Source organism: Gopherus evgoodei, chromosome 3 (genome assembly GCF_007399415.2).
Source record: "Gopherus evgoodei ecotype Sinaloan lineage chromosome 3, rGopEvg1_v1.p, whole genome shotgun sequence".
NCBI lineage: Eukaryota > Metazoa > Chordata > Testudines > Testudinidae > Gopherus > Gopherus evgoodei.
The window spans coordinates 95,428,996-95,443,350 of NC_044324.1; the positions used below are offsets into that span (position 1 = coordinate 95,428,996).

General features: G+C 43.7%; 1 protein-coding gene across 4 annotated transcripts in view; it reads left to right on the forward strand.

Moving 5' to 3' along the window:
* Nucleotides 1-4,876: 4,876 nt before the first annotated feature.
* Nucleotides 4,877-14,355, forward strand: part of MFSD4B (major facilitator superfamily domain containing 4B) — a 50,620-nt gene continuing 41,141 nt past the window's right edge. For 2 of the 4 annotated variants that reach the window (XM_030556135.1, XM_030556136.1), the window contains exons 1-4: nucleotides 4,877-5,112; nucleotides 8,351-8,519; nucleotides 10,331-10,447; nucleotides 11,505-12,787. In XM_030556135.1, coding sequence (XP_030411995.1) covers nucleotides 4,885-5,112; nucleotides 8,351-8,519; nucleotides 10,331-10,447; nucleotides 11,505-12,739 — 1,749 coding nt within the window. In that variant the 5' untranslated portion in view covers nucleotides 4,877-4,884 and the 3' untranslated portion in view covers nucleotides 12,740-12,787. Of the gene's footprint in view, nucleotides 5,113-8,350; nucleotides 8,520-10,330; nucleotides 10,448-11,504; nucleotides 12,926-13,121; nucleotides 13,838-14,355 lie in introns of those variants that run through there. The other 2 variants (XM_030556134.1, XM_030556133.1) reach the window with 2 other exon arrangements.

The following is a 14,355-nucleotide window of genomic DNA, read 5'->3' on the forward strand; positions in this document are numbered from 1 at the left end:
GTGCCATGCTATGTTAGCAGCTATAGTTATGAAAATCAGTCTGTTAATGCTGTCGGGGACTCTAACCCAGACGGCACAGTTCGTTGTCTGACCGCGAAAGAGACAGGCAACACCAGCAAAGTCCGATCAAAAGCTCTTTATTGACAAGTGCACGCATCAATAGAGAGCAGCTCGTCTCCAGAGAGAACCAGCCAGCTCTTTACATCTTAGTATAAGCCTATATAGACAGTTCCATCGTGTCATAAATTATTCACTGGAGCAACCCACCCCCTTCTTCTAACAACTAGAAACTAGACACTTTTAGTATACATGTTTTACAGCATTAGGTGATTAACAATATCTTAGCAAGCACCAGAAGTTAGGAATATAGGGGAGTTAAAACAGACAGAGAACTGAACCAAGGAGTGAAAACAGGGAGGCTGGGATTTCTTATCAGTTCTTCAAAGGAACTGTTCCTAACACAGCACAGTTGGTACTATACCAGGAATGCAGCCTCTCCCTTATGTCACTTTTTCCCAGTGCTTGTGAGACATGCTGCTGCTTCTCAGTGTTTTCCACTCAGGAATTACCCAAAAACCTCTGTTAGCCTGACTTTGGTCAGGTTGGCATACCTGGTTTTGTCTGCAATATCTTTATTCAGGCCTAACAATGCCCTATGTTATATTCAAACGTAATACCATTGCCTAAGGGGAAGTTATTCAGGAATAAGGTAAGATGTGCATTTAAAACACTATTGCTAGCTGGAAGAACTCCCTGTGTGGACTCTTACTATGGAAGTTATTTTACTATAAATTATTCTATAGCTATAATGGAAAACTGTAGTTATTTAGAAACAGCTATGCCAGTCAATTTCCCCATGTACACAGGCCCTAAGAGAGACAAAATCTTTCAGACACTGTTATTCAAAAGCTCACTCTCTGTTCAGGAAAAATATATATCAAATTATGGCAGTTTAGATTAGGGCTAGGTGTTTCCATATCTGAGTGAGTGTAGGAACCTCCCTTTCTGTAAATATATACTATATAATACTCTGTGTGTGCGCATGTTCTTGTAGAGAGTTAGTGTGTTTAGTTCCTAATATGACGTTTAAGACTTTGAAATGCAGACTTGTACTCAGAATAACTGTAGGTACAAACCTGTAGGAGAACACTTCAACCTCCCTGGCCACACTATAGCAGAACTTAAGGTGGCCATCCTGCAGCAAAAAAACTTCAGGACCAGACTTCAAAGAGAAACTGCTGAGCTTCAGTTCATCTGCAATTTTGACACCATCAGCTCAGGATTAAACAAAGACTGTGAATGGCTTGCCAATTACAAAACCAGTTTCTCCTCCCTTGGTTTTCACACTTCAACTGCTAGAACAGGGCCTCATCCTCCCTGATTGAACTACCTCATTATCTCTAGCTTGCCTGCATATATATATATACCTGCCCCTGGAAATTTCTACTACATGGATCTGACGAAGTGGGTATTCACCCACGAAAGCTCATGCTCCAAAACGTCTGTTAGTCTATAAGGTGCCACAGGATTCTTTGCTGCTTCTGTAGGTACAGTGTGGTCCAAAATGGTATTTGCTGGGTTAATCAGAGTGAGCACATGAAAGGGGGAGATGTTATATTTACTTTAGCTCACAAATGGCATATGCAAGCCACTGGAATACAAGGCAGCCAAGTAACTGCATCACTTGTAATCTTTCCTTATAAACTGAATGTAATTCTACTGTAAACAGTGGCTTTCAAAGTATTCAGGAATAATTCAGTCAGAAAACTCTTGATTTTTCCCTCCAGTAGTCTCTGTTCACAACCCCTTATGGTTCTGTTCTGTAATAGTTTCCGTTATAACTCCATTTCCAGCCATATAACTCTCTGAAATGTACACCTTTCAGGCTGAAATTTTCCAAATGTGGCCTTTAACCAAGAGTAAATAATTCTAGAAAGTTTGAGGAGGGGAAATGTTTAATCTGTTTTTGAGTAAGATTAGAGTGAAAAAAATATACTTTCCCTATTATAAAACATGATCTCATTTTTTTGTAAATAACTTGATAGCTGAAATATCTGAGAACCAAGTTGAAATTAGGTATGGAAACTGGCTTCGCCAAGGAGGTCTTTTAAGGGTTCTGATGAAAAAAAAGATGGTTTTAACTTACTGGACTATGAGCCTCTGGAGATCACACTATCTGAACATGTCATAGATCTTGCGTGCAGTGTTGTTGTAGCCATGTTACAGTATATTAGAGAAGGTAGGTGAAGTAATATTTTTTTATTGGACCAGCTGCTGTTGGTGAGAGACACAAGCTTTCCAGTTTACACAGAGCTTATGTGGCAGCTGTGTAAATGCATATTTAAGTTTATCCCTGTTCAGTAAAGCATTGAAGTGGTACTTAACTAAAACCCTATTGACTTTAAGGGGGCTTGAAAGTGTGTGCTCAACAGTTAATTATGTGTTTGTGGACTTTGCGGAAGTGGTGCTTTATTGAATCTGTCTGTTGCACACCTTTTCAGTGAAACTGCCTCCTTATTTCCATTTATGGGTAAGGTAAGAAAGGCACAGAGCTGGCACTGCTAACATTTTGGAAAGTGTCCATGAATTTTGGTTGCTTTATTGTTTAAGAGCTCTGCTGCTGCCATACCTCTGAGTGTCAGCAGCTGTGTCTAAAGCACTGAGCAGCTGGAACTCTCAATTATTTTAGCTAGTAGGTGTTGTAAATTAGGCACACACAATGAGTAAGTGCTCTTGGAAAACTTATGCCTGTCAGTGACTTGCCCAACCCACTTCCCAAAGGAAGTTTGTGCCAGGGTTAGGAACAGCGCCTGGAGCAGGGCTGCTCAAAAGGCCAGTGCCTCTCAACAATTACAGGTGGGGACTGAGTTACCCTGTCTGCAAAATGACAGGTTTCAGAGTAGCAGCCGTGCTAGTCTGTATCTGCAAAAAGAACAGGAGTACTCGTGGCACCTTAGAGACTAACAAATTTATTTGAGCATAAGCTTTTGTGGGCTACAGCCCACTTCATCAGATGCATAGAACGGAACATATAGTAAGAAGATATATATACATACAGAGAACATGAAAAACTGGAAGTAGCCATACCACAACTGTAAGAGGCTAATTAATTAAGATGACCAATTATCAGGAAAAAAAATTTGTAGTGATAATCAAGATGGCCCATTTTAGACAGTTGACAATAAGGTGTGTGGATACTTAACATGGGGAAATAGATTCAATATGTGAAATGACACAGCCACTCCCAGTTTCTATTCAAGCCCAAGTTAATGGTATCTAGTTTGCATATTAATTCAAGTTCAGCAGTTTCTCATTGGAATCTGTTTTTGAAGTTTTTTGGTGGCAAAATTGCCACCTTTAAGTCTGTTACTGAGTGATCGGAGAGGTTGAAGTGTTCTCCTACTGATTTTTGAATGTTATGATTCCTAATGTCAGATTTGTGTCCATTTATTCTTTTGCATAGAGACTGTCCAGTTTGGCCAATGTACATGGCAGAGGAGCATTGCTGGCTAATGTGATCAGGTCCTATGATGGTGTCATTTGAATAAATATGTGGATAGAGTTGGCATCGGACTTTGGTGCAAGGATAGCTTCCTGGGTTAGTGTTTTCGTTGTATGGTGTGTGGTTGCTGAGGCTGGCTGTAAGCAAGGACTGATCTGTCTCGCAAGACCTGTGAGAGTGAGGGATCATCATTCAGGATAGGTTGTAGATCTTTGATGTGCTGGAGAGGTTTTAGTTGGAGGCGGAAGGTGATGGCTAGGGGAGTTCTGTTATTTTCTTTGTTGGGCCTGTCCTGTAGTAGGTGACTTTTGGGTATTCTTCTGACTCTGTCAGTCTGTTTTTTTACTTCAGCCGGTGGGTACTGCAGTTTTAAGAATGTTTGATAGAGATCTTGTAGGTGTTTGTTTGAGGGATTGGAGGAAATGCAATTATATCTTACAGTTTGGCTGTAGACAATGGATCATGTGGTGCATCCTGGATGGAAGCTGGAGGCATGTAGGTAAGAATAGTGGTCAGCAGGTTTCCGGCATAGGGTGGTGTTTATGTGACCATTGCTTTTTAGCATTGTAGTGTCCTGGAAATGGCCCGCTTGTGTGGATTGGTCTGGGCTGAGGTTGATGGTGGGATGGAAATAGTTGAAATTAGGGTGGAATTCTTCAACGGCTGCTTTTCCATGGGTCCAGCTGATGAAGATGTCATCATAGTAGCGCAAATAGAGTAGGGGCCTTACTGTGGGGGGAGTACACACTAGGGCAGGGCAACTGCTTACGGGGGGGGGGGGGAGACAGGGGTCTGTCTGTCTCTCCCCCCCCCCCCCCAAGCAGCCTCAGCTGCCTTTGGGGTGTTGCACTGTGGTGCTTGGTCTGGTACATGTGCCCTGAGCCCTCCTGACCTGGGGGCTGGGTGGCCCACCAAGGGAGTAGTGCCTCTCCCCCCCGCAGAGCGCTGAGCGCCACCCTGGGTTGGGCGGTACAACGCCAGCCACGGCCAGTCCGCCCCCCGCCCCAGCGTTGCCAGGTGCACAAAGTCACGTGCCCTGCGCACGGCATCTGCTCTGGGCGGGTTGTGCTCACGTGCCCACAAGGCGAAAACGAGGTTGGTGAACGGGAGGGGGAAGGCCAATCTCCCCCCATGTGTACCTGGGCCAAACGCCCTCCCGCGTGCCGGACAACGTCCTTACGCGAGCAGCGACCGCGAGCCCGCAACCGCCTCAGCTCCCGGCGTGCACCGCGTCTCCCCGCCCCACCTACCGCGGTGCACGCTGGGAGTTGTAGTCCCGGCTCGTTCCGCTTGTCGCGTTACTGGAGACGCCGGTGTCTCGGTGTCCGCGGCCCGTGCGGGCGGGGCGGGGCGGGGCCGGCCCGCTCCCCGCACTCGGCGCCATGGCGGGCGCCGGCAGGAAGAAGCAGGTTCGCTTCGCCCGGCCGGAGGCGGAGGACACGCGGCGGGGCGGTGAGGGGCCGGCGGCGGAGCAGAGTCTCCTCCCGGAGCCCGCGCCGCGGCCTGAGGTGATCGTAGCCGGCGGCGGCAGGAGCCGGGCCGGGGAGGGAGCGACGCCGCTGCTGCGATGGTGCATCTCCGGGGTGCTGTGCTCGGCCTTCCTGGGCCTGGTGAGCGGGGCTGGGCCTCCCCTTCCGCCTTGCGGGCACCGAGTCCCCGGCAACCCCCCGGCCCGGCCCGGCCCGGCCCGCGCTGTCCCAGCGAGCCCCTGTGCTGGGCTGGACCTGGTGAAGGTGCTGGTTTAGCGCAGCCCGACCCCTGGGGCCAGTGAGAACAGGACCTGTAGTGCTGGGGCAGAGCAATGGGCCCTCTAGTCCAAGGGTCTCGAACTCAAATGACCACGAGGTGACGAGGGCCACATGAGGGCCTGTTCATTGGCCCTAGGGCTGCATCACTGATACCCTCCTCGCTGCCCTGCCCCCACTTCACCCCTTCCATGAGGTTCCGCCTCTTCCCACCCCTTCCCTGCCCCCCTTCCAGCCCCTTTCCTGAAGTTCCCACCTCAACTCTGCCCTCTCCCTGCCCCCAGAGGGTGCATGAGGGGTGTGGTGAAGGCTCATGCCAGGGGGTTGAGGTGCAGCTGGGAGTTGGGGTGCAGGCAGGGGGCTCAGGGTACAGAAGGGGTGTGGGATGCGGCAGAGGGCTCAGGGCAGGGGATTGGGGTGCAGAAGGGCTGTGAGAGGTAGCGGGAGCTCAGGCCAGGGGACTAGGGTGTGGGCAGGGGGCTCAAGGCAGGGAGTTGGGGGGTGGTGTGCAGGAGGGCTTCGGGCTCCGGGTTGGCAGCAGCATACACCAGGGCAGGCTGCCGGCCCGGGCCTGCTCTGTGAAGTAGCTGGAACCATGTCCCTGTAGCCCCAGGAGAGGGGGGATGCAGGGCTCTGCATGCTGCTTGCCATGCTTCCAGGTACCTCCCCCGAAGCTCCCGTTGGCCACAGTTCCTCGTTCATGGTCAATGGGAGCTTTGGGGGAGGGCGGTGCCTGAAGCCGGGGAAACACACAGAGAGAGCCCTCTGCTTCTCCCTCCTCCCCCCTGCCCTCCCGGCCGCAGGGACATCATGCCAGCCGCTTCAAGGAGTGGTGTGGGGCTTGAATACTGCAGCTGTAGTTTGCGGTAGGCCGGGAAGGTGGGCGCGGGCCGCTGATATATGGAGGTTTAGGGATACCCAGAGCATGGGGCTGCATCTCTGACTATCTTGGCTAATAGCTGTCAAGTATCAGAGGGTAGCCGTGTTAGTCTGGATCTGTAAAAGTAGCAAAGAATCCTGTGGCACCTTATAGACTAACAGACGTTTTGGAGCATGAGCTTTCGTGGGTGAATACCCACTTCCTCAGATGCATGCATCTGAGGAAGTGGGTATTCACCCACGAAAGCTCATGCTCCAAAACGTCTGTTAGTCTATAAGGTGCCACAGGATTCTTTGCTACTTTGGCTAATAGCTATTGCTTGACCTATGCTCCATTAATGTATGTAATATTGTTTTACCCCAGTTATAGTTTTGGCCTTTGCAACATCCCCTGGCAATGAGTTCCACGGGATACCTGGAGGCTGTGTGAAGACATACTGTCATATGTTTGTTTTAAACCTGCTATCTATTAATTTCATTGAGTGATCCCTGGTTCTTGTGTTATGTAGATGGATAAATAACACTGCTTTATTCATTCTCTCCACACCATTCAGATAGTAATAAACTAATAAGGCAGCACAGAGAGCATTGATAGAGCCCTAGGTTTGAACTCAGCCATGTGGGCTTCCTGGTAATTTCTAGATAGTATTTTGGGCTTGGTTTGTCTCACAAGCAGGTGAAACTATCCCAGATGCTCAGTTGTTTGAGGAGTAATGTTTCTGTAGCATTAGATTGTTTAAGAACCTTTATTTTGTACAGTACTGAGCACACTGCTGGTACTGAAATGATGACTGTCCCATACAGCCAAGTTTTCCTTTAGTATTGTTCTCACGATGAGGTACTGTGAAACTCACTTGAGTGTTCCACAGGCTTATTCCAAAGGTGACTGCAAGCGAAACTTAAATTTCACTTGGTGCTTTTCACACAGTTAAAAGAAAATGTGTGTGTAAATTTTTAGAGATGATCTCGCTAAAACAGATTTGGATTACATCAAGTGATATTTTAATATTTATTATTCATTAGTAAGGCTAAGATTTTTGTCCTGGATATTGTTAGTAAAAGTCGGGGATAAGTCCTGGCTTCCATTAATTTTTCTTTTTTGCCCGGGACCTGTCCATGACTTTTACTAACAATATCTAGGACAAAATGGGGATCTGCGCATCCCCACACACCTGAAGTGGGGCAACTGCGCAGGGGACTGCAGGGTACCCCTACTGCCTGAAGCTCCGGGGGTTGTCCACTGCCTGTGGAGGCTGAGAGCTGGGGGGTGCCCCCAGCTCCCATGCCACCTCCACCACCCAGAGGGGCCAGAGGCTCCTGGTGAGCCAGCAGCCCGGGGGTTCCCACGCCGCCTCCACTGCCTGCGAGCTTGGGGGTTCCCCTCCACCTCCGATGGCTGCCAGAGGCAGCAGGGGTACCCCGCAGTTCCTAGCCCTGTGGGTGGCATGGGACCCTGCACCTCCCAACTGCTGAAGTCATGGAGGTCACTGGAAGTTAGATTCTGTGACTTCCACTACCTCCATGACTAAATTGTAGCCTTATTCGCTATAAGTATTACCATGGAACCTAGGAAGCATAGTCCAGGACCAGAACTCAATTGTGCTTAGTGCCGTACAAAAACAGACAAAAAGACTGTCTCTGCCGTGAAGAGCTTGCTGTGTAAGGCAATGTCTACACTGCCACTTTCAGCGCTAACACTTTAGTTGTTCAGGGGTGTGAAAAAACACCTCCCAGATGCCAAATGTTTTAGCGCTGAAAAGCACCAGTATAGACAGTGCTTTATCACCGGGAGCCACACTCCTGGTGACATTTAAGGTGGTTATATTTTTATCGCTGGGGGAGGTCTGCCCCCTGCGATAAAGCGTGACTACACTGCTCACTTCACAGTGCTGCCGTGGCTGTGCTGTAACATGGGCAGTGTAGACATACCTTAAGTAACCTGCAAATTATTTCGGGCTTGTCTTAGGTGAAATTCCTTACCAAGTTGTAAGTTAAATTGATAATGGCACTGTGAAACCAAAATAAGAGTGCCCCCAACGTAAGACTGTATTGTTTAACTAAATCAGTTTCTAAAGTGACTTAATTAAAATGATACTGTTTTTGTTTGCAGACAGTCTTAGTAACATAATATGAACTATATCATTTCTTGCTGCTGGTGACAGTTTATTTTGTTAACCTTCTGCCCTCTAAAATGAACAAACAAAATATCCCCACTGTTTTTCAGGGTATGAGTATTGCTGTCCTGGGACCTACATTTCAAGATTTGGCTGCAAATGTGAATAAAAATGTCAGTGATATTTACTACATTTTCATGGGTCGTTCTCTGGGTTACTTTGGTGGTTCAGTGATTGGAGGGATTATCTTCGACTGCATGAACCCTCATCTCCTCTTGGGTAAGTGTACTCAAAATAATTCTTTTTTTATGTGACAAATGTATAGCTAGATGAATCTCTGATATCATTATTAAGTGTCGTAACCTGCACTATTTCCAGAGGGGTTGGTATAGTAACAAATTGTGAAAGTTGTGTTTAAAAAATATCTTAAGCCAGTTTTCACCTCCTTTTCCTTGGTATGTCATGCAAGTATCCTTTTGGTCTTTACACTGTAGTCATGCACAATGAAAGTTGCATGTATGCTATCACTAGCATTGTCATACTCCATTAAAAATATTGTACACTGCTGCAGGAGTGATGTAATTAAAAACTATGACATTTTGTTTCTATTTGTCAGTTTCATTCATGTCTCCTTTTATTGCAAAAGACCATCTCTCTCTCTCTCTCTCTCTCTCTCTCTCTCTCTCTCTCTCTCTGTCAGAACAGAATAAAAGATTGCCTTTTGCTCAAATAAAAAGAAGCAGAGTTGGATTTTTATTTTTCTATATCAAATGGCTGTTTCTGAGAATATTTTATATAAAACAAATCAAATTTGATAACGGCCACATCACAGGTTACATGAGAAAAATGAGAGAAGCTCAGCTGAGACTCACATCTGATCACCTGTATTGCTGTCAGTGATACCATTTCACACAATTGAGTTACAGCTCTACGAAGAAAAGATGTTGCAAACTCAACCTCTGTTAAAATACACTGCACCCACTAAAATTTTGTCTGTTCCATTAAACACTGACATGCATAAAATTTCTGAATAAAATCTAGACCAATCTTCTGCTTCTCATTGATTCTAATGTATCTGTCTGACATGAGGCAAGTAATCTGAAGACAAATTTATCTGAAACGACTCTGAACTAATAAAGCAAAATCTTTCATGCTTATTATATTCAAAAGTTAGGTGAACTGACAGCAAGCTCTAAACACAATTATCTGTAGAACTGTTTCCTAGGTTTAGCCTTAATTTTTCATGTACTGTTGTTGTCAGTTTGAGAAATAATTTGCATGCTTTCAATTTTCAGTTGGATAAGCAATGGAGAAAAGATCACATCTCATAGGTTGACTAAGTTTAAATTAAATATATTCTGTTAACGGCGCTTATTCTTTTTGAAACTGTACAATGAATTAGACGACCATTTATGATGTGGACATATAACTTACTAATGTTAATGGAAGCTAAACTTGTGCATTGAGAGTAATTGGAGAAAATAGTTCAGTTGAGGACTTCCTAGTGTGATCACCAGAGCTGGTCAGAGGATGACATTTCAGTTTTGTGAAGAAATTGACTTTTGAAAATTTGACTTTGTTTTGAATTGAAATGAAACTCAAAATTTTTGAAATCTTCCAATCTAAAATGAGCTGTGCTTTGTGATCAAAATGTCTTGGTTTGACAGAACCAGAATGTTTCATTTTTGTTTTTATTTTATATTACTATCTAGTAATGCAAAATATTTTTTTTTAAACAGTCACTTCAAAATGAAAAACTGAAATCTTTTGTTCCAAAAATCTCAAAATATCCCATTTTACATTGTCAGAACTTTTTTCAGTTTTTCTCAAAAAGTAAATTTTGCTCAAATTTGGCTTGATTTTGTGAAGTATTTTGATTTTAACAGGCAATTTCTGAAGAAAAAATGGTTCCGTCTAAGTCTTTTCAACCAGCTCTCATGAACACTAATTCAGTCTAACCTGACTGCTTGAAATTCAAGCAGTCTATCATAAAAAACAGCTTTAATTATAATAAATTGACTGTTTTGGTTCTCTGTATAAGTCATGCTGAAAACTGGAGCCTCAGTATGGATTTTGGATTACCTTTATAGGGTTAACCATGCTGGGAACAGCAGTTGGTCTTTATGCCATACCATGGTGTAAGAGAGCGCTATTGTTAACTGCCCTGATGTCAGTCATTGGGACTTCCGTGGGTGTTCTAGACACAGGTAAGTGAACAGATCCTCTTCCCTGCTGCAGGAAGTCCTGTGGATTGAATGAATCATTGGGAGTTTGTCAGCTCCTCTTGTATCTCTCCGAGAGAATTGTTAGCACTAATGAGGTGCCTAGAGATCCACAATAGGTGAGTTTATGTTCATCATTAGGACTTCCAGTTTATGTGGCAAGCATGTTGTGTTGTCAGTATAGGCACAGGGCCTGCTAAAATAGTTATATTTCGCTTAGTGAAGGAGGAGGAAAACGTATGTTTTTGTTTTCTAGCATGCATGGTATATGTGTGCTAAACTAAATTTGTGTTCATATCCATTGTCACTTGCTGTTAAAGTTACTCTCTCTCGCTGTTACTACAGTAACATCATCCATTCTGAAGACGGTAAGAGCAGATTTTTTTCCTGATTGTGATGCAAATGGTGAGGTCAATGTCAGACTGGAATAATCTCTAAAATGAATCTGCTGGTATATCCCTGACTGTATGTGGGATGGCATGGAAAAATTGCCAAGTATTTCTCAATTAACTACTTATTCAACTCATTTGTGAGAGTGAGTGAGTGAGCATCTATAATGCAAATTTGATGCTATGTGCTGAGAAGAGAGCCTAGGACTGAGTCACAAACAGTCTGTCAAAGAAGATCCTGAGCTTTATCTGGAATGCCATAATAGTGCCAAATGTAACACTGTTTGAAATGAGCTAGTTCTTGTTCTTGAGAGAAAAAGGTAAAAAACCCAGCATGTGCAGTGGAACCTTCTACTGCTTAATTTTTATAAGCAGAGCTTTACTCTAGCTAGACTTGCAGTTTGCACATTTCATGCCCTGAAAAAGGTAATGACCTTTGATTCCAGATATTATAAAATAATATAATCTGCTTCCACTGTATGAAGTAATAAAATAATATAATCTGCTTCCAAATAAAGTAATCTGCTTCCACTATAGATTGTTCTGACAGATTGACTAGATAAATATTAACTAAATAACTGATTGGGAAGAAACCATACTGTGTCTTAAGTTTCCATATCAAATAAATGGATCCTCATTTCTTTAATCTGCAGGTGGAAATGTCCTTGCATTGAATATATGGGGAGCAGAGGCTGGACCACATATGCAGGCCTTACACTTCAGTTTTGCACTGGGTGCTGTTGTGGCCCCAGTTCTGACAAAAATGGCATTGAGCAGCTTCATATCTCCTAATGTCCAAACAGAAGATGAAAAGACAAACCACTCTGTTCCGAGTGATATACCTAACGCACTGTTTGGATCAGCACTGAAACTGCATTCTAATGTGAGCTTTATGTGGTCCTACATTGTCATAGGGACCTATATTTTGATAGTTTCTTTGTTGTTTGTTGTTCTGTATTCAAGGACCGGCTTAGCACGAGATAAAGCAAAATCTTCTCTGCAGAAATGTCAAATTGCCAAATACCACTATGCCCTTCTCATTCTCCTTTTCCTTTTCTTCTTTTGCTATGTAGGAGCAGAGGTCACCTATGGCTCTTACATTTTCAATTATGCAGAGGTTTATGCAGACATGAAAGAAAGTGAAGCAGCTAGTTTGAACTCCCTTTTTTGGGGAGCATTTGCAGCTTGCAGAGGACTGGCAATCTGTTTTGCTACCTGTTTATACCCTGGTACTATGATTCTGCTGAGTGTCATAGGTTCCACTGTCTCTTCTTTGTTCCTGGCACTGTTGAGTAAGCATCCAATTTCGCTCTGGATTGGGACAGCAGTCTATGGTGCGTCAATGGCTACTGTCTTTCCCAGTGGCATTTCCTGGATTGAACAGTACACCACCATACAAGGAAAGTCTGCTTCTCTCTTCGTAGTTGGTGCTGCCTTGGGGGAGATGTGCATTCCAGCAGTGGTTGGGTTTCTTGAAGGAAAACTTCACAATGTCCCTGTGATGATGTATGCTGCATTGGGAACATCTGTAATGACAGCAGTACTATTTCCTGTGATGTATAAATTAGCCACTTCTCCCAGTGAGAGTAAGTTAAAAGATGGTGGTGGGAGCGAGGACCAAAAAGCTTTGTTGTCCAACTTTGAACTTAATGAAGATGAGGAAGATGAAGAGGATGCAGGAGAATGGAATGAAGCAGACTTTGAAGTAATTGAAATGAATGATACAGTGAGAAACTCTGTGGTAGAGACATGTCAAAAGATCCCAGGGGAGTCCCCAGCTAAAGCGTCCACGCAGCCACCTTCAAACATATTTAGTTCTTCTCCAGTGATTGCTCTTAGCTCCCCTGGGAGAAAGCAGTCCAGCAGAGACAGAGAGAAGAATGATTAAAGTAAAATCTAGGCTGCTTACTTGAAATGACTGCCTGGCTTCTGTAAGGTAATAAACACAATCAAATTAGCTGTATTTGTAAAGTGATTCAGAATTTTAATAGTAGTACAAATCCAAGTGTTTCCGCCTCCATGCTTGCCAAATCCGTTTATGCTTATTCATTTTAGTCTGCAACCATGCATCCTGGAGTGAAAAAGAATGTGTATGTTGGACATACTAAAGAGGGAATCCGTGTAATATGATCAGGTGTTGTGTCATGGAACTAAAAGCAATTTAGACTAAACATATGGGAAACATTTCTTAAATGTAAACAAAGAAAATGATGGGCACCCTTATGTAACTTAAAGTGAGACTCTTCAGAGTATTTTAATCTTATTTTTAGAACAATTCTGCATTGGCGGGAATAGACCAGGACACAGTGATCTTAATTGATCACCCTCATACAAATCAGAGAAGAATCTTGAACTTCTTGAATCTAGTGAAGGGCATATTTCCATGGCACTTAAAGTCTGGTATGTAACATAAACCATGAAATTACTGGTAAGTTAAACAACAAGGTGTTGGTTGTGTCCTTGTCCTTTTGGGAAAGTGGAAAAGTTGATAGCTCAACATCTTTAGTTAATGGATGTATTGTTGACCTTGTCTGGGAATTTCCTGGTTTTGTCATTTTTATGTAATGTTGTTTAAAAATAGATTTCTGTGTTTTAGTTCATTTTAAATCATGGAAACATCAAATGTGTTACACTGGAATAAAATATTTATTTAGGGAGGTTTTAAAAAATGTGTATTATGTACTCTTTCCAAGGTTGCTTTGAAGAACAAAACGGTTTGTCACATACCTGCATTTTTTTTTTATTTTGAGAGGGTGGAGAGAGAGGACAAGGGAGTTTTTATAGTAGTTGTGCTGATCTGCTATAATTTTTAATTCTTGATTGTTGAGCCATTATTAGCTACTCTTTAATCAGTGTTTGATAACAAACCACTGGTATCACAGGCAGTATACACAATAATGTAGTTACTATACGTATCAGAGAGGTAGCTGTGTTAGTCTGGATCTGTAAAAGCAGCAAAGAGTCCTGTGGCACCTTACAGACTAACAGATGTTTTGGAGCATGAGCTTTCGTGGGTGAATACCCACTTGTTGGATGCATGCTCCAAAACGTCTGTTAGTCTATAAGGTGCCACAGGGCACTCTGCTGCTAGTTACTTTACATATACCAAAGCTAAATTTCAAAGGCAATTTTACCGTTCTAGTAGGGTGACCAGACGGCAAGTGTGAAAAATCAGGATGGGGGTGGGGGGTAATTGGAGCCTATATAAGAAAAAGACCCTAAAATTGGGACATCTGGTCACCCTACTTTTTTGTAACCAGTAACCCCTAGTGCATAGTATTGACAGAGGCCCTTAACTCTCAAACCAAATTGCTCAAACAAAAGTTTTAAAGATCTGTTCTGGCTTTCCCTGAAGTTAATAGCAAAAATCTAGTGGGAGCACATACTTCTCTAGAAAAGGAAAATACATATCTTTTCAAAGCGAAATGTACAAAACTGTGCAAAGCTTAGCCTATGGCACACTTCAATAGCTGTTTACTTACCTCTGGAAAATTAATAGGTTAC